At 38.2% G+C, this 26544-nt stretch overlaps 1 protein-coding gene across 2 annotated transcripts in view; it reads left to right on the forward strand.

Moving 5' to 3' along the window:
- cacna1ha (calcium channel, voltage-dependent, T type, alpha 1H subunit a) overlaps positions 1 to 24754 on the forward strand; it is a 112198-nt gene extending 87444 nt beyond the window's left edge. Inside the window, exons 17-38 of one of the 2 annotated variants that reach the window (XM_077539356.1) lie at positions 1 to 44; positions 154 to 431; positions 1684 to 2055; positions 2810 to 2913; positions 3015 to 3138; positions 3486 to 3554; positions 3649 to 3833; positions 4765 to 4891; positions 5588 to 5713; positions 5907 to 5996; positions 6365 to 6578; positions 9946 to 10097; positions 10263 to 10372; positions 10482 to 10615; positions 11981 to 12051; positions 13774 to 13852; positions 15382 to 15503; positions 17309 to 17467; positions 17549 to 17689; positions 17833 to 18001; positions 18577 to 18734; positions 19808 to 24754. The exon at positions 1 to 44 is cut by the window's left edge and continues 44 nt beyond it. In XM_077539356.1, coding sequence (XP_077395482.1) covers positions 1 to 44; positions 154 to 431; positions 1684 to 2055; positions 2810 to 2913; positions 3015 to 3138; positions 3486 to 3554; positions 3649 to 3833; positions 4765 to 4891; positions 5588 to 5713; positions 5907 to 5996; positions 6365 to 6578; positions 9946 to 10097; positions 10263 to 10372; positions 10482 to 10615; positions 11981 to 12051; positions 13774 to 13852; positions 15382 to 15503; positions 17309 to 17467; positions 17549 to 17689; positions 17833 to 18001; positions 18577 to 18734; positions 19808 to 21079 — 4300 coding nt within the window. In that variant the 3' untranslated portion in view covers positions 21080 to 24754. The remainder of the gene's footprint in view (positions 45 to 153; positions 432 to 1683; positions 2056 to 2809; positions 2914 to 3014; positions 3139 to 3485; positions 3555 to 3648; positions 3834 to 4764; positions 4892 to 5587; positions 5714 to 5906; positions 5997 to 6364; positions 6579 to 9945; positions 10098 to 10262; positions 10373 to 10481; positions 10616 to 11980; positions 12052 to 13773; positions 13853 to 15381; positions 15504 to 17308; positions 17468 to 17548; positions 17690 to 17832; positions 18002 to 18576; positions 18735 to 19807) is intronic. The other variant, XM_077539364.1, reaches the window with a different exon arrangement.
- The last annotated feature ends 1790 nt before the right edge of the window (positions 24755 to 26544 follow it).

Here is a 26544-nt window from a genome sequence, read left to right on the forward strand (position 1 = left end):
CAACTTTGAGGAGGATGAGAAAGTAGAGCAGCTCAGAGACACCGGTAGGTGAAATGTCGGTTAATGTATTCATGTTCATCTCATTAAATGCCTCGTGACAAACAGATACTTATTGCATCCGGATGAAAAAAATGTTATCTATCCCTTTTACAGAGCTAAAGATGTATACTCTGATGATGACGGCCAATGGTCATGTCGACCCTCGTAATTCGATGGCTCCTCCCATAATCATGCGAACAGCAGCCACGCCCATGCCCACTCCAAAGAGCTCTTTAGGCCCGGAGTCCTACCTGGAGGACGAGGTCATGGCCAGAGAGGGAGTTTTACAACATGGAGATGTCGGGCCTCCCGAAGCAGGGAAAGTCGGCCAGGATTCTCGTCGTGGAAGTGCCACCTCCATGGATGCCTTAGCATGTGATCAGAGATCTTTGGTGAGTTTGCGACTGTTTCGCGGAAAATGAAATAATGTGGAGCGAAGTCGAAGCTTTGCTACGTATCGGGTTCTTCAGCCAATCGGTGAATTGCTTCATATATCATGAAATGCATGTTTACACGCTATACACGCCAAGGACTTTAGTGAAAATTTCAACTTTTGCAACAAATGCCTCACTGTCACTGTTGAATCTTTCACTGTAGAGCTGGGCAAACAATCAAATCAAACCAAAAACCAAAAAAACAAAAATGCCAAAATAAAAAAGCGAAAATAAAATGGAAATAAAAATATGATTCAAAATTTAAATACAGAAAAAACAACAAAATAAATACATAATAAATAAATAAATAAAAGGGAAAAAATGCAAAAATTGAAAATGGGAATCAAAAAATAAATATAAATAGAAAAATACATGTGGAAATAAATATATAAATAGATATAAATATCAATTGATAAATAAAAAGTCTCTACTCTCATATTTATTTATTTCATGCTGCAGATGCTGTCAGCATGAAATGTGTCATGAAAAGTTATTCAAATGAGGGAGCGGTCCTAAGCAGTCCTAATATTTATTTTTGTATTTATTTCCACATTTTTTTTTCATTTTTGTGCTAGTAAATGGTTAATGGTACTTCATTTATATAGTGCTTTTTCACCTTACAAGGCCCTCAGTGCTTTACATTCAACTACTCATTCACCCAATGCATTTATATACACATTTTTTGTTATTATTTCCATTTGTATTTATTTTTTGTATTGAATTTTGTAATTATATTTTTATATCCGTTCATTTATTTATTTATTTATGTATTTATTTATCTTTTTTTTTTTTTTTTCAGTCCTCCATATTTACTACCATGAGGGACAGCCACCTTAATTATGTTCACAGCAGTTGTTCCTTACGTATAAGTAAATAATCACTGTTTATGTCATTATCATTACGTCTTTAAAAGACAGGAAGTCAGCTCATTTACTCTACTCTTAACTCATTTACTAAACAATGCATGGCTTAGCCTGTACCTAGTCACGCCAGTAGATGTCAAAATCCAAATAACCCTCACAATCTTGCGCTGCTCAGTGAGATACGGGCTTTAGGGTTAAATATTGTACGTGTAATGTACATCAGTAGAAACGTTGCCGGAACACTCAACAAGTTATTTTAACTTTGCTACGCAAAGGTTTAATCAGTAATTTTCCATAAATCCATGACATGGACAAACACTGAGTCCCCATAATTCCTGTTCCTCCAGAGCCACTCGAGTCCAGCACGCCGCTCTCCTCTCCTTCCTCGTGGATCCAGCTCATGGGGAAGCCGTCGCTCCAGCTGGAATAGTCTGGGAAGAGCACCGAGCCTCAAAAGGCGAGACACCAGCGGCGAAAGAGAGAGTCTGTTGTCCGGAGAGAGAGGAGAGGAGGAAGATGGTGCGGATGACGATGCCGATGCTGGCGGCTACGACAACAGAATCCAGCCGGATCCCTTGGAGCTTTTGCAAGCGTCCACTCTCTGCCCTGCCGTCGTGGCCCAATATGGCGACTGTAATGGGGGGAGCATGACGTACAATTCCAATGTCAACAGTGACTCCAAAGATGACTCCTTGCCTGAAGATGACATTGATGATGATGTAAGTTGCCATGAGCCTTAACTTTCCAAATGTATGCGTTAGGGAATCTTCCTAATGGAATTGTGCAGTGGGGCCAAGCCTTTCCTCACTTCGTTTAAATAGTTAAGTGAGGCCCACTTAGAAGAGTTTAGGCTGCTGACAGTTTCAACCCCAGAACATTCTTGCTGGGTCACAACAATGTTTCAGGTTCCCTTTGCGACTCTGTTTACATACAGTTCTTTATCTGATTATACTTTTCCCCTTTCATTCCCTCGCCAGCCTTTGTACTTTTCTCCTCTGTTAATTGGGTGCAAAGCTTTTATGTGTAAATGTAGTAGGTATTCAGGCGGCATAAGAATGTACCCCACTGTGGTTGCGGATGACCTCTGTCTCGACAGGTGGGTGGTTTTATTGCCTGCAAATTGAATTTAGGTAGCTGTAAAACGTGCTGAAACCCAGGCCTCCTCCTGGGCATGCTGACCCCTCTGTCACTGGGCGCTTGCAGGCGGGAGTGTGTTTTGAGTGTGCACATGAAAGAGTATGCATCAGCGCGCATGTGATGTCCCGGCTTAAATGGATCTGTGATTGTCTGAGCAGCAGGTTCCATTCGCTCAACCATTTGCACATTGTTGGATCTGCAACTTAAATTTGTTTCTTTGCACTTTGTAATAAATATGTAATATTTTCTGACCTATTTATTGAAATTGGATCATTTACAATGGCACCTGACGTATTTACAGTATGTGTGTTGACTTGACATGTCTGACTCATGCAGAGTTCTCTTTGCTACGTGATCAAGAAACAGCTTCACAACTTGAAACCTCGCTGGTGCAAGGAACATGAAGAATGGACGTTGTACTTGTTTTCAACAGAGAATCCGTGGGTCTCTTTTTCTTTCCTGAAAGCACTCTAGTCTTTTATTTACTTGCTTGGGATGACAATTACAATTTATAGATTACTTTATTTGTGTGTATATTTAGATTTCGTGTGTGGTGCCAAAGTGTGAGCTCTCACAAACTGTTTGACCATGTGGTTCTGGTTTTCATCTTCCTCAACTGCATCACGATTGCTCTGGAAAGACCTAATATACAGCCTCACAGCACGGTAAGACACACTGATAGAATCAGTTTTATGTTCATCGTAAAATAGTTTATGCCTCGATACATATGCATTGTCACTGTGCACTAAAAGGCATGTACTCTATCTCCACAATTTTTAAACACTCCAAAAACGTTTTTAATTTTTCAATACAAACAAGAAACACACAAAACTGAGTACAAATGCTACCTGTAAACATGCTCAAATCCGTATTGGAGTGAGGACTATTCTACTGATCAGTGGACTGTTTTAAAAGTCTGGTAATTGTGTTTTCAATTGATGCTGTATAACATGATATTCTGTTTATCATTTATGAATTCTATCCCAATCTTCATCTCTTTCATCACCTTTAGGAGCGAATATTTCTCGGGGTGTCCAACCATGTTTTCACTGTGATCTTCTTTGCAGAGATGGCCATCAAGGTAATTATGTTCGTTAGGCCTCAATATTGAAGAATATGGTTAAATGCATTGCGTCATAGTTGAGTTTATGCCATGTTGTGTGCTTCCATGTCAGGTGGTAGCGCTCGGGTTCTGCTTTGGCAAGCAGAGCTACCTGCAGTCCAGTTGGAATGTTCTGGATGGTGTGCTGGTGTTTGTGTCTCTGGTGGACATTCTGGTCTCTCTGGCATATTCTGGTGGGAACCGGATCCTGGGCATCCTCCGAGTCCTACGATTACTACGCACATTGCGCCCACTCAGGTTTGGACAGTTGTAATATACAATATGTCCTTAAAGGGAACCCAAACATGCAGACATTATTGCTGTTGGTCATAATGTTTGAAATATTGTTCTTACTGGTACTATAAAACTATACTGACCTCATGGAACGTGCCATTACATTGCGTGGGCAAAATGGTTCCGTGACATACATTCACCACACTAAATAATCTATTGCGTACACCAGTAATAAATATAGGGGTGTGAATTGCCTAGTACCTGATGATTCGATTCGTATCACGATTCACAGGTCACGATTCGATTCGATACCGATTAATCCCGATACGAATTTATAAGTCGCTTGTTGCGATTTTTTTCATTCAAATTTAGAAAATGCTAATCAGTAAACTTGTAGAGTGTAAGATTTGTATGAAAATGTATTATTTATTTATCTGAAACTTCAGTCTTATACAGGTTGTAATCTATTTCATGCTTGAACAGCATTAAAATAAAATATTAAGGCTTAATGTTACGTTCATGAAACATTCTTCCTTGCTTAAGGTGTGAACCCTAACCCAAAGTAAGAAATTTGTTGAATATTTTTCCATTAAAAATGGAAGTTTAAAAATCGATTCAGCCGCCTATTGAATCAATTCAAGAATTGCGCGATGTAGTATCGCGATATATTGCCGAATCGATTTTTTTTAACACCCCTAATAAATAATGTACGAGGCAATATGAGTTATAGGGGGAAAAGCGTACAGAAATTGTTGTGGCTACCGTATATATTTTGTATTATATGAAGTAGCTTTTTCAAGTTACACCAAAATAATGTCTCTTTTCTTTCTCCGAAATGTGTAAGAAAAGTCTTGTTAAAATTGGTCCATGCATGTATAGCACCAAAATTTCTTGCATTAAAGCTCATGCAGGCTACAACCTGCATAAGAATGTTGTTTTTGTTTGTGTATTTCAGAGTGATCAGTCGGGCACCCGGATTAAAATTAGTCGTGGAGACCCTCATCACTTCTCTTAGGCCCATCGGCAACATTGTCCTGATCTGCTGCGCTTTCTTCATTGTCTTTGGCATCTTGGGAGTGCAGGTAGTTCTCTATACACGCTTTTAGTATGATTAGCAACAGAACCAAGATGTGTAAATTAGGGATGTAACGATATCCAATCATCACGATACGATATTATCACGATATGAAGGTCACGATGCAATAATTATCACCATTGCCGATATTTAAAAAAGATCACATTATTGTAAAAAGAAAAAGAGCTCATACTAAAAAAAAAAGCACAATATTGTGCTTTTGTACATAACAGCAATGCATATAAACCACCTACAATCTCTAATAACAATATTGAGGCACATACTTGGTAATGGAAGCACACATTGATCGCTTCACAAGCAAATTAGGTTCCCCGTCATCTGACAATTAGCATAGATTTTAAACATAGAAGGCCAAAACATCACTAATGAAAATTAAGTTGCACTAATAAACTAGCCACTAGAGTGTGCTACAACTGCACAAATGGAAATCAACCTGACTAATTTAACAGATGTGTTCCTTTTAAATATTGTGAACATGACGACGACGATATTGTGGCAGTTTTAATATCACGATATCACGATATTGCCCCTATTGTGACATCCCTAGTGTAAATGTGTCTTTGTGAAAGTGTGGGACAACCTTATGTTCTGTGAATTAATGGTCGGGTGGAGAAATTACTGTGATGTACAACATGAGCTTGTAAAAAAAAGAAAACAGACTGTGGTTCTATCTTTCGTCTAGCTATTCAAAGGGAAATTCTACCACTGTGAAGGTGTTAACACCAAAAACATAACCAATAAGTCAGACTGCCTGCAAGCCAACTACAGCTGGATACGAAGGAAGTACAACTTTGACAACCTGATTCAGGTATGGAACAGAAAAAAACATGCAGGAATGAAATACGATGCTTAATGTCCAGCTTTCAAAAAAAAAAATACTGCAAGTGGTTTGAGAGAGAAAACCTTTAATATTGACAAATAAATATTAACACAGAATTCTATGAAGGGTGAACCAGAGGGCTCGTGTGTGTTGAACTTCCATTTATGTTTTTCCACTCCAGGCTCTGATGTCTTTGTTTGTCCTGTCATGTAAGGACGGCTGGGTCAATATTATGTACGACGGCCTGGATGCAGTGGGCGTGGACCAACAGGTAAAGTGATCTTGATTCATGATGCACCATAATGACTGTAATCCATTGCAACCGATCTACAATGTCACCGACTGGTTTTATTTTTTTCAAAGATAACTTTGTTTCAGCTGTGGTTCAATAGCAATGAAAATTTATAACTTAAAAAAAATAAAAAATAAAATAAGATAAAAAAAAAAAACAAATAGGTGGTTTGCTGCTTCAATGGGTTTTCAGGTTTTAGAAGTCTGACCTCCTGTGGTGAAAAGTTTTAAAATAATCTGCCTTTTTTATTTTATTTTTACCATGTAAATGCAGAAACACCTGATTATGCTTGGAATCAAACGATTGCACTGAGAGACTCAAAGGTGTGTTATATTTCCTCTTCCCAGCCTGTGAGGAACCACAACCCGTGGATGCTGCTCTACTTCATCTCCTTCCTGCTCATCGTCAGCTTTTTTGTCCTCAACATGTTCGTCGGCGTTGTGGTGGAGAATTTCCACAAGTGCCGGCAGGACCAGGAAGAGGAGGAGGCCCGCTTACGGGAGGAGAAGAGGCTCAAAATCATAGAAAAAAAGCGCAGGAGTAAGGAGAATGGAGGGGCTGGTCGGTAGTCTATTTTTCTGAGCACTGCCTGCTTTCAGAGCCTGAAAACAAACAAACAAACAAAAAAACGAATTGAAGGGCAATTTCAGACGTCATTTATGAAACTAGTTTTACAGACTGGTGAGCTCACACTAGCAGTGATTACTGACAATGCGTGGGCTACGCCACTCTGTCGCATGTAATTGCATGACTGCTGCCCAACATTCCCTTAACACTGCATGCAAAATCACAGGAAATCAAATCTTGCATTTCAGTCATCCATGATGATAACATGTGAATGCTCAGCCTTTTTTAACCTATAAAAACAAGACAAGACAATAGACTTTGTGTCATAGAAATGTTTCACAGCAAATAACCAACTCTAAGTTTCATTCTATTCTAATGTTGTTTTTTTTCTTTCTTGCAAAACAAGCAATCAGACAATAAAAAAGCTTCCCCTGCATGCGATAACAATTTGAGTCCATACTTTGCTCATTAGAGTGTTGTAGGAAATTCTGTTGGGTCAAAAGCGAATGTCCCCTCGTCCTACTTTGTGTGAGCCAGAGGCATCTCGTCATACGGGTAGGACATTTCCTGGTAACATGCTTTGACTGGCAGACTCAGAAACATAGCAGAAGCTGATACTGCTATTTGCTATGCTGTGTGTTGAGTTAAGGAGAGCATATGTGATTGTGCAAATTAAGAATATGCTTCTTGCTGGCAAAAATGTCAGAAACACATTAACACACATTCATTTAATGTTTTGCTCACTTGTCTAAAACTCCAAAGGCATCACATTTTTGTACACAACTAATTCCAATGAAGTTGTGACATTGTCTTAAACATAAATAAAAACGGAACAGAATAGAATGATTTGCAAATCATGTTCAACCTACACTTAATTGAATACATGTCAAAGACATTACTGTATATTTAACGTTCAAACTCAACTCAACTTTATTTAGTGCTTTCAAACAGCCTGAGCTGTCACAAAGCGCTTTACAGAAACACAAAAAACAAACACAACATAAAACATTAACACCAGTACACTGATAAACTTTTTTTTTTTTTTTTTTTTTTTTTTTTAGCAAATAATAATACACTAAATTGTATGACTGCACAGCATTTCAAAAAAAAGCTTCAAGGTAGCAAAAAAAAAAGAGAAGTTGAGAAATGCTCATCAAACACCTGTTTGGAGCGTCCCACGGGTGAACAGGCTAATTGGGAACAGGGGGGTGTCCTGAATTGCTGTCATTCACAAGTAAAGATGTGGCAAGGTTAACCTCTTTGTGAACAAGTGTGTGAGAAAATAGTTGAATATCTTAAGGACAATGTTCCTCAACATACAATTACAAGAAATTTAGGAATTGTATCATTTACCGACCATAATGTCATCAAAGAAACGCTGCCGGCTTCTTCAACAGCACCCAGAAACGCCACCGGCTTCTCTGCGCCCGAGCTGATCTAAGATGGACGGGTACAAAGTGGAAAAGTGTTCTGTGGTCTGATGAGTCCACATTTCAAATTGTGGAAACTATAGACGCTGTCTCCTCTGTAAAAAAATATAAATAAATAAAGAAATAAATAAATTAATTAATTAATTAAAAATCTGTGATGACACCATTAATGCTGAAATACAGGTTTTGGAGAAATATGCTGCCATCAGGGACACCCATGCTTATTTCAGCAAGAAAATGCCAGACCACATTCTGCATGTGTTTCAAGAGTGTGCTTCGTAGTAAGATTGCTAGACTGACCTGCCTGAAGTCCAGATCTGACTCCCATTGAATGTGTGTGGTGCATTATGAAACATAAAATATGGCAATGGAGACCCTGGACTGTTGAACAGTTGAAGCTGAACATCAAACATGAATGGGAAAGAATTCCACCTACACAAGCTTCAACAATTAGTGTCCTCAGTTCCCAAATGTTTATTGAATGTTAAAAGAAAAGGTGATGTAACACAGAGGTAAACATGACCGTGTCCCAGCTTTTTTGGAATGTGTCACAGCCATAAAATTCTAAGTTAATGATTATTTGCTAAAAACAATTTTGTTTTATCAGTTTCAACATTAAATATCTTGTCTTTGTAGTGTATTCATTATATATATCCCTATAGGTTGAACATGGTTTGCAAATCATTGTATTTTGTTATTTCTGTTTAACACAAGATCCCAACTTCAATTGGAATGGAGTTATTGTCATTTGGCTATCACCTGAACAAGAAGAAGCACGTTTTAGACAACTGAATGTCAGCAATTCAAATTAATGCTAAAAGCTCATGTGGCTGCTGGATGTTCAACTTCACACAATCTTAATCCAAAACTTGGTCACATTTGGTAAAGCAATTTGAATTGAGGCTGTTCGGTTCCACAAAACAATAAAATAGTGTAGAGTAAATATGAAAAACTATTTAAAAAGAAAATGTGTGTTGTTGGATAAACAGCGAGTCCTTTCAGTTATGCATTTGTTTGAGTACAAAAAGCATGGAAGCATGTTGATGTGCTCATGCATACATCCCATATATTCATATGGTCATGTGAATGTGTAATCAAAACAGTAGCTTTCGCTAAGCTAAAGGCATAAGTGATTTGTTTGTAATCAACAACTTATGAGAGTCATAAATTGTAATATACAAGAGTTCTATAAAAATGTGACTTCATAAAGAAATTAATGCTCAGTTTTAATTGGGATTGCTAGACCATTATTAATTTAACAATTTATTATTGTAGTTTTAGTTGTTTCCAATCTCAGCTTTCTGCAGATTTAGAGTCAGAGATGATGCACTGAAATGAGTTATCGATCCAAAGAGGCAAGTGAGTCAGACTCCATCACTTACACATACTAATATGTTTAATCACCCAAATTACATCTGAGGATAATCTTAGTTAAAGTTAATTAATCCCTCAAAATAATCCTGTAGGCAACTTTATGTTGACTTGCTGCTTCATATGCAGGTGTCTCATGTCCTGCTTTACTTGTGGATCTTGCAAAAGCTGTGGTGTGCACTGACTGTCTTTAGGGTGGGGATGAAAATAACTGGCACTCGGCAGGGGGGGGAAAAAGTGCTTCCCCATATCTTTAAAGGATACAATGGGTCATCACTGGGGCATCCTTACCCCTTTATTTTGATCTCTTTCTGGCTGTGGGAGATGTGTGAGGTTTAAAAATGAAACCTGTGGGTCCCATTAGTGCAGAATGGAACTTAAATTACTTGCACTGCGTTGCAAAAGAGTAGAACTTCAGAACCACATGAATGTGATGGTTGCTGTCCTTTTCCCTACAGGTTTCAGTGCACACCACTGGGCTAATCATGTGTATGATTCAAACACTCTCACACTCTTGTTTTGTGTGTGTGTCACATTTTGTGTCTTTCTCTGTGCCCCAGAAGCCAAACAGAGGCCCTACTATGCTGATTATTCCACCCCGCGTTTGAGCATCCATACACTGTGCACCAGTCACTACCTGGACCTCTTCATCACCTTCATCATATGCATCAATGTGTTCACCATGAGCATCGAGCACTACAATCAACCGCAGGTAAGGCCTGACACAAACATTACTGCCAATATGCCAATGTCTTCAAATATCCAATTTAAATTCGTAGTTTTCTGTCCCATCGCCTTCACAAGTGAACATTTGCATTGACTACATGTAGCAACATGACAGGGATGTTGAGATGACGGTTTGCCTGTGTGTGTCCAGTATTTGGAGGAAGTTTTGAAGTACTGTAACTACGTCTTTACCTTCATCTTCGTCATCGAGGCCCTGCTTAAACTTGTGGCGTTTGGGATACAGCGATTTTTCAGAGACAGGTAACAACATTTAAATGTATAGCAGCACGTTTATTAATTTCCCATTCAATAGTGCTGAGAATGTACGATGAAGCTTGACTCTGTTTTGTCCTGCCGTTTGTTTGCTTAGGTGGAACCAGCTGGATATAGCTATTGTGGCATTGTCCATCGTTGGCATTATCCTGGAGGAGCTGAAATTGAGTGCGGCTCTTCCTATAAATCCTACCATCATCCGAATTATGAGAGTGTTGCGGATAGCACGAGGTAGACACACACGCATGCACACGCTCACCAGCAAACTCCACTTTGTTCAGATTTTGACACAGTTATTCCCAGAGGAAATAATGGAGCCAGAATTAATCTTCTATATACTGTATTGTGATTTAGTCTGCATACACCGTTATATAGTATGCTATCTGGTGCTTTTTCCTGTAATACACCTGGGGGAGACACTTTTGATCTTTCACTTTTATCTTAATTCTTCATCTCCCTGATGCATTTTATCGCCAAATTTATGGGAACACTTTTGGAATATATTAATATAATATTCTTTAAGGGGAACATAATATGCCTGTGAAGCAAGTCAATATGTGGAGGAACTCAAAGTGTGTGTGCATTAACAACACAACAACAACATAATAATAATAATAATAATAATAATAATAATAATAACAACATAACATTGATGTTATGTACAAAAGCACAATTTTGTGAATTTTTTTTAGTATGAGCTTTTATTTTATTTATTTATTTATTTATTTATTTATTTATTTATTTTACAATATTGTGACCTTTTTTAAATATCGCCAACCTCCCCATAATATCGTGATAATTATCGCATCGTGAGCTTCATATTGTGATATCGCGTCATGATGTTTGGATATCATTACATCTCTACTTAATAGGTCCAAAAAAATATTTATTTACTACAAATAATGCATCATCTGTCAATGACGGCAACGTATAGTGACAGGCAGAACAATTCAATGTTTTTCCATTAGATGTCAGAAAAAGGTGCAATTCACCTTTGTGTCCATTGTTACTATTCATAGAACAGAGAAATAGCTTTGTGTACAGTTAAACAGACCCAGATTTCAGTATGAGTAAATTGAGACAAGATCAATACTATTGCAGTATACTGCATTTACCATATGCTATATATAATTTGTCTGATATTTTTGTTGATTTGTGGCTGTGAGCTTTTTCTGTGTATGTAAAATAAATAAATACCTTGGCTCAATCAAGGTTGGGAAACATAATAATCATCATTGTGTTTTAATATATCGTGACCTTCTTAAAATAACTGCCCAAGTATATATTTTTTTTTTTGCAAAAAATAGCTTTTTGACTAAATCTTCTCCTCATGATGCAAATGGTTCAATTTTTTTGTTTCCTAAAAAATCTGAAAAAATGACTTGGGCGATTATTTTAAGAAGGCGTCAATATGCGTATATAGAAGCAATTTTTCACAACTATAAATGGCCTCATGGTAAGTCAAGTTGCCTTTTGGAGGATAATGTAGTGCTCCCAGTTTGAAAGCCACTGAGAAGGCAAATTGGCCAAAAAGACGGCAGTGACCTCATTGTTTAAAGTGCACTTTTGAAGGCATCTCCACTGTCTTTTCCGCAGTCCTTAAACTCCTGAAGATGGCCACAGGCATGAGATCTCTGCTGGACACTGTCATGCAAGCGCTGCCACAGGTACTGGGGGGTGTTTTATATTCTATTTATGGCAGTCCGGGAGGATTTCATGCCTGGTTCAGGCAACAGCTCAAAGTGTACGATGCACTTGTGGTTACTGACTCGATTGCTAAGCTATTTTCTAAATGCCATGTGCAGAGGAGGTTACTGAGCGCAGAAAAAGGCAAAAACTAGAAAGAACATCAAACACCAGGACACTTTCCGATACTACAATAGGGAAATATCAATTTACTTGAAGTTTGAAGTTTGAAGTTTGAAGTTTATTGAACATATGCATATATACACGTATAATTATATAAACACATAAAGTTAAAAGTAAAAAAATACAATAAAAGAAACATCCAATAAATATCGATGTATATGTTCAAGGGAGTAGGAAGAAGTTGAAAACTTATCCAGTCCTACCCCTTATTCTTCATATCCTATCACTTATTTATAATAAATTACATTTTTAATAAAAGAAAATATAATGCTACTCGTATAAAAAAATAAAATAAATAGAAAAATAAAAATACACAATAGTAACACACATATATACAAATTTCATTACACTCATATTAATACATCAAAGAAAAATAAGTAAATGAATAAATCATTTCTACAATCTTCTTAACTCATATCTGATTTAAATAATAATATTGAACTTTACTTTTAAACATTCTTTTAAATTCAACAAGTGAATTACATCTTTTCAGTTCAGTTCCCAAGTTATTCCACAAATTAACTCCTTTAACGGAGACACACCTTTGCTTAATATTTGTTCTTGTTTTGGGTTTTTTGTATACACTTGTACCCCTTATCTCATAAGGACAGTTTCTAATTTCAAACAACTTTTGAGTACTGTGGCAGAGTAGATTATTGTATACTTTATACATTATTTGTGCTATTTTAAACTCAACCAAGTCATAAAATTTCATTGTATTTAATTTAATAAATAGTGGATGTGTTGATTCTGTATATTTTGATCTATTAATAATCCTTATGGCTCTTTTTTGCAATTTAAAAACAGTGTCGGTATTTGTTTTATATGTGTTTCCCCAAATTTCCACACAATAGGTCAAATATGGTAATAATAATGTATTATATAATGTATATAGTGAATTCATGTTCAGGACCTCCTTGGTTTTATAGAGTATCCCTATGATTTTTGACATTTTCCTTTTAACATTTTCTATGTGTGGTTTCCAACATAATTTATCATCAATAACTACTCCAAGGAATTTATTTTCATACACCCTTTCTATTTCAATTAAATTCACCATAATTTTAACTTGATGAGTGATTGGTCTAGTACTGAAAACTATGAACTTGGTTTTATTTCAATTTAATGATAATTTATTCATATCAAACCAATTTTTTTTTGTACTTAATTCTTACTCCACAGTAGTCAGAAGCTGCTTCAAGTTGTCTCCAGAACAGTAGAAAGTTGTATCATCCGCAAAGATGATGATGGTGGTTTTGGGATTTACAGGAGAATAAAAATATGAAACTAACAATATCAAATGGGCATGATATTAACATATTCATAAAATAGGCCAGGTTCATTTAATTACATTTAATCATATTCTGGTTTCTTATTATAACTGAGATAAAGAGGAAAAAAAGGCAAACGCGTTCAAGAAAGGTCAACTAAAACCCTTCATTCTCCCCAAAAGTCAATCCCAATTTGCACTGGCACATTCACTGCGTTGGAAAGGGAACTAACATCTCTTTTACCTCCAGGTGGGAAATCTTGGTCTCCTCTTCATGCTGCTTTTCTTCATCTATGCCGCCCTGGGAGTGGAGCTCTTTGGCAAGCTCGGTATGTCAAAAAACATCACTCTATTCCCATCTGCTTCTGTGCCACCATAATATGAGGGAGCTGTTCCGCGCTGGAACAAAATCTAATTTGCATCATCACATTTATTCACAAATTGCTTCCGCAGTAGACCATCTCCACAGAACACAAAAACACTGAATTGGAGATTGATTTTCATGTCCCAAAAAATAACATGTCTGTTTTTGTTACCATGTTTATTGTGTATATATTATTTATTTATGTATGCATTATGCATTGTATCCTGGAAGAAACAACTCCAAATATTAAGTGAGAGTCAGAAAATGTAACGTTTGCCAACTTGTCAGGTTTAGTATGAAGAGTCAAGTAAAGTATCAAAGTCAGGCTTAAAAGCTCTGTTAGCATGAGTCAACTGGGGCTTGGCCATTAAGATTCAAAGGTCATCCACCTCACAATTCTGAGGTCGTAGGTTAGAATTCATGCTTCAACCATTTTGTCTAAAGTTTGCATGTTATCCCCATGCTTGTGTGCGGACTATCTTCAGCGCACTGCAGTTTCTTCCCATGATCCAAAAACTGCACATTAAGTTTACTGAAGATTCTTAATTGTCCATGAATATGAATGGTTGTTCGTCTATATATGTACCCTGCAATGGCTGTCAACCACTCCAGTGTGTCCCCCGCCTCTAACCCAAAGTCATCTGGGATAGGCTCCAGTAGGGATGTCCCGAGCCGATCATGTGATCGGAAATCGGCCCCGATCACATGGTTGCGGACTCGATCGGAATCGGACGTTGTATCACGATCAGGATTCGGATAAATATGTAAGGTTCTTTTATTTATTTATTTATTTTTTTTTTTAAATAGCTTTTTATTAAAGCTGGAGTTATGCGACATTTGTGAAAAACTAACAATAATAATAATATTATTAATAATAATAATAATAATAATAATAAATACATATAATAAAAATAATAATAATAATAATTTTAAAAAACAAACATTTTCTTTCTCATTAAAAAATGCAGAGGTATCGGATCGGGACTCGGAATCAGCCAATCTCAAAATGAGGTGACTCGGACTCGGGTCCAAAAAGTGTGATCGGGACATTCCAAGGCTCCAATATGACCCGAATGAGGATAGGAAGTGTAGTGTGATTTTTATATTCTGAAAATATAGTATAAACAATGTCGACGTTGTATAGAAGACTAAATGAAATGACTCATCCTCTGGAAACATTCCGCAGACCCGTAATTGAGAAGAAAGTATTTGTAAAGCAATGCTGTCACCTTGTGGCATTTTCTACTCCTATGTTGCTGAAAGTAATAAATGTTTGTGTCTGTTGTCAGGGAGCATAAAAACATGCTTGTGTTTGTTTCATGTATATTAGTTGCATTGGTCATGTTTATTTATTTATTGATTTATTTTACTTGTGAGGCATGCTTTTGGTTTTACTACACCTTTGGGGCATTTGACTTAAGCGATTCCACTGTATTCTAACTGTCCGTGTTTGTGTTCATTTAATGAATGAAATTGCATTTGTGTGTTTATTAGAGTGCAATGACAACAATCCCTGTGAGGGTCTGAGCCGTCATGCTACCTTTGAAAATTTCGGGATGGCCTTCCTCACACTATTTCGAGTATCCACTGGAGACAACTGGAATGGCATTATGAAAGTATGAACACACACATTTGCACACTCTCATGATAGAAATGACCTCCAAAACCAATTATGGAATAATAAAGAACTGAGCACTCTAAGCACTTTCACATCTTGACTTTTACTTCACAAAAAAATGTAATTCATGATGTTATCCCAGACGATGTGAATCGTATTAGGGAGACAATGTCATTAAAGACAAGGACAATCTGGCAAACTGACTAAGACTTGAAGATGGCACTCAAATATAATAAAATCCAAATAACAGTAGACTCGGAAGGAGCCCTCAGGAACCAATACTGACACTCTTTAACAGCAGGCAAGTGTGCCTCCAACATCAGCTGGAGCAGTCTAGAATGAAATAACTCTTTGATGACCAAAAACGTTTAATAACGATTTGTAAAATCACGATGTATGCCGCCATATATGTTAAATGACGTCAACTACGTTGTTCATTTTTTTTTTTTTTTTTTTAATGGGAAGTGCAACATCTAAGTGCAGTGCTGCTCATCAATGGAGTTGTGGACTCAAAAACACCCACTAACTATGGCCAGCAGATGGCAGCATTGTATCTCTTTTCATTGGGCTGCCGGTGTATGGAATTACAATGAAACATGACGGAATCTGATGAAATCTAATGAAATAGAACGTTTTCAAGGATTACGTGAATGATGAAAGCCTTTGTCACATTAAACCTAATTCACAGAGTGTCACTAAATAAAAAATATTATTGTCAAAGTAAATGTTGTGGAGAAAATGTATCTTTTCACAAAAAGGTCATTTTCTCCTTATCTTTTCAATTTTCGCTCAATGTCACTCACATTACCTATTTTCAAATGGTGATTACTAAAGAACGCAATAAGGTAGAAACATACTTTTCTTTTTCTAATGAAAGAATGGAATGCGATCTTTCTTGGATATGTAGTAAAAGAACACAATGAATATTCTGCTTGCCTTGAAAAAGATGAGTTAAAATGCTCGAAATTGGCTGGCACTGTTTTTTATTTTATTTTATTTTTATTTTTATTTTTTATATAATAATGTGTGGCAGTAAAAGAGTTAACATGACAAAACATTTAAAGAAAATAACATAAAAAAAGAAATATACAAAACAATTTTTTTTTTTTGTACCAAATGTGCCTGTCTGTGTGGATGAAAATGTTTCACAAGTCATTATATTTCACAGTAATGGTGTAATGCAACCTCTAATGTGTAATGTACAGTACAGTACAGCTGCTGGGATGAACAAAACACAGACAGGAACATAAAGTATTATTCAAAAAAAGTCAGTTCTTCTTGGCTATCAGTAATGAACAAATATAAGGATGGAAAAGAAGAATAAACATAAAGCAAAACTGCAGTGCTACCACAGTTTGTCCAATATTTTGCATAAAATATGAAAATGAAGTCGATATATCTAATTTTCTCACTCAGACAGATCTAAGGCAGCAAATGAAATTGCATGAAATATTGAGCAGTATTTTACATTTTAAAATTGACTATTAAGAAATAAAATGCCATACGATGCCTAACACGCAAATCATGTGAGAGCAGAAAAATTGGAGAAGGCTCCTGCATAAAGTAAGCCAAAAGACCTCAATCTTATTGAGCACCTGCCTGCAATGTCATTTTTGTCTTCAGTCTGGCTTTGGAATAAATACAAAGAAACAACATCTGTCCAACAAGCTGAAATTATTTCAAAGATTATACAGTACTAAATAGTATGAAATCAAAGATGATCTTTTTTTTTTTTTTTTTTTCCAACTGTACATTGGCTTCAGTTCTTGTCTTAACTCCCTTGTGGAACTTTCCTTTCTTCAGGACACATTGCGAGAATGTCATCCCGAGGAGCGTCACTGTCTGTCCTACCTGCCGTGGGTCTCTCCCATATACTTTGTCACCTTCGTGCTCATGGCCCAGTTTGTGCTAGTTAACGTGGTGGTGGCTGTGCTGATGAAGCATCTCGAGGAGAGCAACAAGGTACGCTTCTGAACACGCCTTTTCACAGACTCGTACACCGCCACGATTTCCAAGTACATCAAGACATGTTTATGGTTATAGGAGGCGAAAGAGGATGCAGAAATGGATGCAGAAATTGCCATGGAAATGGCGATGGAGCAGCAACGCAGATTGAGCACCACTTCCAGCAACAGCTCAGGAGCAGGGACCTTTGTTGGGCCATGTCCACAATCGCCTGGACAGGTAGCAGCAACCTCTCATTTATTTAATACACTCTGTCATATAAAGTGGATCGGGACTAAAACGCTGTGAACGGTTTTCTAATCTGTTATAGTCGCCATTGACCAGTATTGTTTTTTGTGACTGGTCTTTGTCTCCCCCTAAAGGACGAAGAGGTGAAGTGTGGAGAGGATGCACAGGAAGTGTGTGAGAAGATGTCGGTATCCAGGATGCACTCTCTGCCCAACGACAGCTACATGTTCCGACCTGTGAGACCCGCAAGCGCTCCTTACCCTCTGGAGGAGGTGGACGTCAGTGCTCATGACCAACATTCAGGTAGAAGAGTTGTTCTGTCACATGAGAAAATAATGTTGGACCAGCGGAGGCTGGTGTATTTGGTACCTGGGTCTTTAGTGGAGACTTATTCTACCTTTTAATACTGCCCCTATAGCATTACAAGTATAGAAACCAGCAATACTATATAAAACACAATATAATAGAATTCAGCTATGCATCATTTGGAGCAGTTCATAATCTATGTATATCCAATCACTTGACAAAAATATGACATTTAAATAAAATTCATCAGGATGATTAAATTATTAACTTAAATTATTAACTTAATAACGTAACTCCCCAAGTAATTTTTGACCAATTTCTGAAAACAAAGAAGAGTCCAGTTGCCTTGATTCAAACTTTGCGGCCTATCGTATGACTGAGAAGCCGCACAGACGCTAACCAAAAGACAATCAATCTTTAGCACTTTTGCGTTGGCATTGTTAAAGGATGCTAACGTTTACTTTATTCGACTTGGCTAATACAGTGCGTCTCAATTTGTTTTCTGTTATCAGATGGGCCCTTTTTCTGACTTGATGTACTGTATTCCAAACCTGCTTAATGTGCACCTTCAGGCTCACTTACGTCGGTCCGTTCGCAGCCGTGTGAGAGTCGCGCTCTGCTGCAGGTCCCCGATGCTTCCCCCGTTCACCCGCGCCCACTATCTTCCATCAACCTGCCCCGCATCGCCCCACCTACGCCCCACCCCTCGCCTCGGGCGCTGCACAGACAGGTGAGACAAGCATTCACTGCGCTACAGTATTTCAAGCCCCACTTAAGGTTTATGTATTTTTTTTTTACATGACAAATTTCCAGTTACTTTTTTTTAAAGATTTTTTTTTAAACCTTATAGGATACATATTCATTAGTTTAATAAAGCCTATTTACAGTGTTCCTTCACTATAATGCAGTTCACTTTTCGCGGGCTCGCTGTTTCGCGTTTTTTGGGTGTGTAATTTTTTCATGCATTTTTTTTTACAGTAATGTACCTATTCTATAAAATGTGGTTTGAACACTGATAATGTTTAAACAAGAGAGGAATTTGAAAAAATGCAAATGCCTTGATGACAAAAGTGTATAAACTGTTCGGTGAGGGGTTTTTGAGTCTTAAAAGATTTATAATAAATGTAAAACATAAAGCTAACTACGCGGATTTCATTTATTGCATATTTATTGTTTTTTTGGAACCTAACCCCAGCAGAAAAAGAGGGAACACTATTTGAAATGCATCACCCTATGTTTATGTATTGAGTATTATTAAAGTGTAATATTTTTTTTATTTTATTTTATTTTTTTACGTTTTGGGGATGAGCATTCAGTTTCATTACCAAAACCTAAAAATGTAAACAAAAACAAAAAAAACAAAAAAAAAAAAAGTCTTTTTCACATAACAAGATATTTATCGTGTATAGGTAATCTGTTTATTATACAATTCAAACAATATAGTTTATGGATTTTAAATAAATACTCTCATTATTATTAATTTAATTTATTTTATTAATACTAAATACATAAACCTGAGTATTATGCATTTCAAATAAATGTTTTATTATACTAATGAATATGTATCATATAAGGTTTATTTGGTAGCTTTGTGTTAAAATTATCTAAAAAAAAAAAAAAAAAAAGTAAATGGGAATTTGTCATGTTAAAACAATTACATAAATTTTAAGTTAGGCGTGAAATATTTCTGTTAAAACCATCCCCCCCAAATTTTTGGGATTACGCCAATTTTGAGGAAACTACAAATACCTTGTTGTTGTCAGCACTGACAGTAAATGAATGGATTTTGATTTGATTTTGCAGGTGGCAGTTAAAGTGGATTCTGTGGAAGTCCAAACTTGCGAGCAGCAAGAGAGGCCGAACTCCGTCCATCGTCCTCTGCCGCCACCTTCATCACGTTCTTCACTTAACCGCGCGCCCTCTCCTCTGCCTCCTCCCTCTTCCTCCTCCCCCTCAGCTCTTCCCCTCCCACCCTACTCCCCTTCTCCTTTTCCACTCCCGTCCCTCTCTCCGTCCCCTCTCCCTCCTTTACAGTCCTCACTCGCTCCTCCACCGCCCTCTCCCTCGCTTCTCCTCCCTCCGCCTCGCTCTCCGCGCTTCCCATTGCGCAGCGCCAGCCTCCACCGGCCCAGACCGCCCTCTGCCACTTCCATCTTCGACCCGGCTGACGAGGAGGTGTGTCACATCACCAGCTTGGCCCGCCACAGGCAGATTGCCCAACTGGGAGGCGGCCACGAGAGCCGAGCGAAAGCAGGTCGAAGCCACTCCCTCTCTCCCTACACGGACTCCACCTCGTCGCCTCCTCCCGCTTTATTGCCGCGGCCGTCCTCCAGGAGCTTGCTCGGAGCGGAACTGAAGGACCGGGACTTAAGGAAGGGCTTCAGCGTCGACCCCCAGGTGTTCCCGCACAAGCCGTCCTTATTGTCTGCCGGTTACCTTGACGACCATCGGCGCCACTCCATTGAGGTGTGCCTGCCACAAGATGGCGTCGCTAGCGACGAGCAAGACTTTAAAGCGGAGCACCACAAAGGGAAGAGCAATTTCCCGATCAGGGTGCAGTCAGTTGGCGGTGGACATCGGAAGAAGAAGACGAGCCCCCCCTGCATATCCATCCACCCCCCTTCAGAGAGGGAGCACCCGCCCTCGCCCCCGAAACTGGCCGACTGCAGCATGATGCTCAGGCGAAGGACGCCGTCTTACGACTGGAGCGCACACACGCAGTCAAACAGGCAAGATGCAGAGGCGCACTCGCCGATCCATCGAGCGCTCACGCCCGTTCACGTGTCGCAAACGCCCACGCTCACACCCTCGCCGACGCACCCGCCCATCCCCATCAGCCCCAACATCTTCATCCAGCCTCACGCTCCCCTCATTCCGAGGCCTTTCGCACAGACGCGCCCCGTCTCGCCCGCCGCCCGGCACGGCGCCCTCGCGAGGGACTGCATCCCCTTACCGCAGTTCACTTTTGACCAACCGCAGTCCAGATGCTTGTCGGATGCAGATCCTGCGCCTTTTGACAACAAACTGGGAAGCGGTGCAGGATTCACCGCAAAGAACCGGAGGACCGCCCAATGAACATCAGGGAGACAAAGTGAATTCACCGGTCGCGAGAACACGCTGACCTCAGGAGTCTTGGGAAGAGTTTTTTTGAGAGATAGATTCTGTTTTGATGGATTTTAAAGACGGACGGATGGACACCGACCCATCACCGAATCCCAGACGATGGATCAATCCAGCTCCACTTGGGCGGCACCCAACAGTTGAGGACTAAAGCCACCTAACTCTGTAGCCAAAGTTTTTTTTGTGTTTGTTTTGACGCACTGTTTACAACCCACGCGAGCCAATCAGGAAGCAGCGTCTGGCTGACAACCTCTGACCTTTACAGGAAGTGGTTAATGAAGTGCAAGCGTGGGGCGGGATTGTGGGATATGCAACTTCAGGTTTTCTACAGAAGTTCTGCTTGCCCCTCCTCTGCTCTTTGATCACATTGATCCGAGCAGGTGTGTGTGTTTGTACGTCGTCCGAATGAGTGTTTGTATGTTTTCCTACGTCTATTGTTGTGTCGCCTTGTTTTTCTTACACTTCTTTCTTGACCGAGAGGGGGAGCAGGACCGAGCTGTAGTGTACGTTTATCTGTGTATCTGTGCAGTGTAAAAAAAATAAAAATAAATAAATACTTTATTTGGTCAGATTAAAATAGCTCTATCCATATGCACATATTTTTATAGAGATCTAAAGTGTTTTTGCACACACGTTTGACTTTCAAGTTGCTTCGATTTCCTCGGTTTATCCTCTTGTGAATGTATGTTTCCTTTCAAAAGCCAGAAAGGGACAGGAATGAAGGAGGCAAATTCTCCTCAACAGGATGATGGAGAGAATTGGATTTTATTTTTCTATTTTTAAGAATAAGAGAATCATATGTAAGTGTGTGATGTGTTTCTGTAGTTTTGTCTCAAAGTTGGTGTCTTGATTGCAGCTTTCAGGAGTCGGCTCAGTGATCATCATTAAAAAAAAACAAAAAAAACACGTCAATGGCAGTTTGAAGCAACATTGTAACATCCCGAACTGACATGCAAATGTAAACTTTCAAATAATTTAATTGAATACTCATTCCAAGTTGCAATAGCTTCGTTGCCGGTTCTATGGTCAGCATCATATTTCTGTGCTGGTGTCGCACAACCACAAAATCAAACAAACCAAAGAAGACCTCAAACATACCCGATACATGCTCGCTGAGAATTTACACTCCACTTTTTGCAAAACCAAATTTAATTTAATTTCCTTGTGAGGATGTATTACAGTAAGAAAAAACGAAAATAATCAAATGAACTAAAGGTGAATCCAATGCTGTTAAAACCCTTTGTTGTCCCAGCTAATCAAGCTGTTGAGCAAGTTTCAGGTATGAACTTGTCTGTTGCATCACTGAGCCTTCCTGCTGTGACCCCATCAAGTGTTTCTGTACATCGAAAGACAACCAAACTTACTTACTAGATGTGTAGCCAGAGTGCAATAATAATGCTATACATACATACATATATATATATATGGACAATATAGTAATCCGCACTACATTGATCAACCACACTCTTATGTTCATACATAGCGTCAGAATTATGACATCATTTTTTTTACATGAGGATTGGCAGTTGATGATACTTTACGGCCTTCTGCATGCAGAGAGCGGCTGGCGGCAGCGTAACCTTCTGAATTTTTCTCCAAACGCTCAAGCTTAACTACTAATTGTTTTATTGGAAGAAGAGTGAGCGACTGAGAAACATTTCCAGATCTGCACAACACGACATTAGCAAGAAATATTTGATGAGAATGCAACTTGAATTAGTAGTAGTCACATTTTGTTTGTTTACTTGAAAATGTATTTATTGATTCAACTGAAATTGGCTTTGAAATTATGAAGTTTTTTTTTTTTTTTTGTGGCAAAATACGGCATTTTCAGTTTTGTGGAGTATGTGAGAGCAGGACTCACATAACCGCAATGATGCTCATCGTGCTACAAAATTTCAGCATCATAATCTTCATTTTTTTTGTCGACCTTTTTGTTCAATCTTCTACTTGTTGTGAGAAGACGTTGCACCAACATTTGGATGTAATGGCCACAAACTAAACTGGCAGTCAAAAAGCGTGGATGACGTCGTATGACAAACACAATCCAAAGCCATACAGTACATGGCAAAGCACAATATGTATATACTGTATAATATTTCAGTTTGTCCAGAGTCACATAAGCAAGAACAATATTTATAACGTTCATTTGAGTAAGAAAACAATAATGAACATAGGCTTTAGCAGACAATTCATTGTTAGATTTTATAAATAGAAGTAAATCATAAAGTATGTCTGGATTTTGTCATTTGCGCATGTGTTAGTTATTTGGAAATTAGGAACAATTTCAAATAATGCCTTAAAATTTGAAAATCAATTGGATTAATTTTTCGGAAGTTTAAGTGTGATAGATTATTATGAAATCTTCATGTACCTTCCATTATTCAATTGCTGTTCTTCTATTGTGTTCTGAACTTAAAAGATGATGTAGGTTCAAACGAGGAAGGAAAGAAAGAAGTCATATTTGTTAGTCTTGGCTTATTTGGTCCTGAAATAAACTTTGTTCTGTTTATGTACTGTGTGTATAAGAAAAATGGCTCCTGGACTATTGGCATATGATAACAAGATGTTGTTGCCAAATGATGGATTCCGATTAGTCGCTCAAACACTTTCTGCCGAACTTTATGTTTTGTTTTGTTTTTGTTTTTTATGTCTTCTTGCACCGATTGTGGCTCATCCGAGGTCTTTGTCTTTTGTTGGACCTAATGCAGTCCAGTCGAATCTATGTTTTGCCATAAGCAATTTATTAGTTTGGTAGAGTGACTGCATCCTTTTTCTTTTTTATTTATTTTTATGACAGTTTACAGATCTTTGGATCTCAGTATTTAACTCCTGTTTTTGAGGAAGGATTTTAGGACTATTGCATGTTCTAATTTAGAAAACAAAACAAACAAAAAAAATGGAAAATAATTATCTGGATGTTTTAGAGCGTTTAATATTTGCATTTTCAACTGCAACTGTTTCCATTTGTAGACTGCCTACCTAAGCACTGGGCTCTAATTAATTGGTATCTGATATAGTACTAATTAAAAAAAGAGAGATCTTTATTGTCTAATGCAATACTGGGTGGTTGCTGTATGAGGACCCCTCCTCGTCATTATACAGTTTTATAGCAAGTCATGGAAACCTGTTGGTCCTGTTATTCAGAACCATTGTTAAGGTGAACGTATTTTTCACTTTAGCTTTTCCTCCTAATACTCTTAAGATCTTAGAACTTTGCAAAATGTTGATTTGATAAAATATGTATTTGATGTAGGAATAGCGTGAGCCCTTATGCTCTGTGACAGCCTATAGACGCGTTACGGTACATTGTTCTTGCTTGACAATGACTCAGCCTTAACGTGAACATCCTCAATACAACATTGTTTCAGAAGTGCTGATAGTCTGCAAATCCGAATGGGACAAACCAGAAGTCTTGTCTCCCCATTGAACCACTTGAATGGCTGGCCCAGGAACCCATAAACCCCCCAGGCCTTATAACGAGGGGAGTGTCTTGAGAAAGTCTGCAATAAAGTTCTTTCCTCCCCTGAAAGAGCGAGAGAGGAAGGCAAAGGGGAGGTGTTGTATCTTTGATGATTATTGTGTGACGGCCTCATTGTCATGGACGATGTTTCCCTGTCAATTCAAGAAAAGAAAAAAAAATACATTTTTTTTCATAAATGAAACATGTTGTCTGCTCTCTCTTTTCATCAAGATTCACTTTATCATGTATATATGTAGAACAAATGAACATTAATTGTAGAAAATGCATCCACTCTCATTTTCCACTGATAATTATGTGAAATGTATTCGTTATATTAGCTCAGTGCAGTGGCAACAAAATCAAATTGAGAAAAGAAACTTCAGCATTTATTAAGTCACCATACATAGGATGGATTTTTACACAATTGCAACACACTCAGAGCCAATTACAGAACGCTGTTAAATTATTAGAAAACAAATCATTTGGAAAATTGATGGACTGCAGTGAAAAAGCATTTCCAATAAATATATAAATTAAATCAACGAAAGATTAGAAACACTTTGCAACATGATGCTACTGTAGCTTTTGAAGAAATAATGACAATGAAACATTCAAAATGTGGCAGAAAGCACAGGGAAAAAAAGATATAAATATACAAAGTAAACAAACGAACTACAGGATTTTTTTTTTCATCAAATGTTTGAAATGCAATTCACGCCTGTTATTACTGTTTCTATTATTATTATTATTATTATTGTCACTTGTAGTATCACAGCATTTGTGAAAATGGGTCATTATTCCACTGCAGGTAAGTTTTTCAACGCTAGATGGCAATATTTAATCGTCAAGTAAGAAAGCTTGACAAAACAACGTGCCTATTACAATACAGTATTTATATTACAGCATTGGGCACCGCGTTTTTTTATGATTTATTATAGTTTCTCTGTTTTTGTTGTTTTTTATTGAATGGCAGACGAGAGAGGAAGGTTGTAGTTAGTTTTCTTTTCACAACTACACAGTTGAATATCATCACATTTAAAAAGTATGTCAAACTTTTCATGCATTTGCATGTATCTGCAATGAATGTTATTTTGCTTGTAAAGGCCAAAATGTCTGCACCACCCCCTCCTAGTTATCGGTTGTTTGGATTTTATTTTTTTAAAGCCCAATAACGGACTTGATGGATCACAGACTTCACATGGTTCACATGGTTCACATTGAGTCAATTAAATTTAAACTTTGAAAAAACAAAAAACATGTTCTGTGTCTATGGTGGACATAGTTTCTTGCTAAAAGGCAAAGTGCTGATTTGAGATGCAGCTCTGCTCCCCATGTCTGACACTAGTCAGAGCTAAACTGATGAGGCTGACTTCAACAGTGTCCATTAAAGTCTTTTGGGCTTAAACTTTCTTTGAAGTGTGACTTTAAAAGATTGGCTCATACCCATCTCCAAAGTGTGTGTGTCTGCATGCTTATCTCCTCTTCACACAAGCCTCTCACCTACCGTACTTCCAGCCTTCAACCTGCACTTCAACCACACACTTTTGCCATCTGTATGATGCTCTGAACATCGTCTCATACGTTCGCCACAATGTGTGCATGCATCCAATAGCCTAGAAGTAAACTATACGTTTCCACTAGTATTGAAATTTGAATTAGTAATGACCAAAAGCATCCATCCATCCGTCCGTCCGTCCGTCCGTCCGTCCGTCCGTCCGTCCATCCATCCATCCATCCATCCATCCATCCATCCATCCATCCATCCATCCGCCCATCCATCCATCCATCCATCCGTCCGTCCGCCCGTCCGTCCGTCCGTCCGTCCATCCATCCATCCATCCATACATCCATCCGCCCATCCATCCATCCATCCATCCGTCCGTCCGTCCGTCCGTCCATCCATCCATCCATCCATCCATCCGCCCATCCATCCATCCATCCATCCGTCCGTCCGTCC

Source organism: Festucalex cinctus, chromosome 1 (assembly GCF_051991245.1).
Source record: "Festucalex cinctus isolate MCC-2025b chromosome 1, RoL_Fcin_1.0, whole genome shotgun sequence".
NCBI classification, from domain to species: Eukaryota; Metazoa; Chordata; class Actinopteri; order Syngnathiformes; family Syngnathidae; genus Festucalex; species Festucalex cinctus.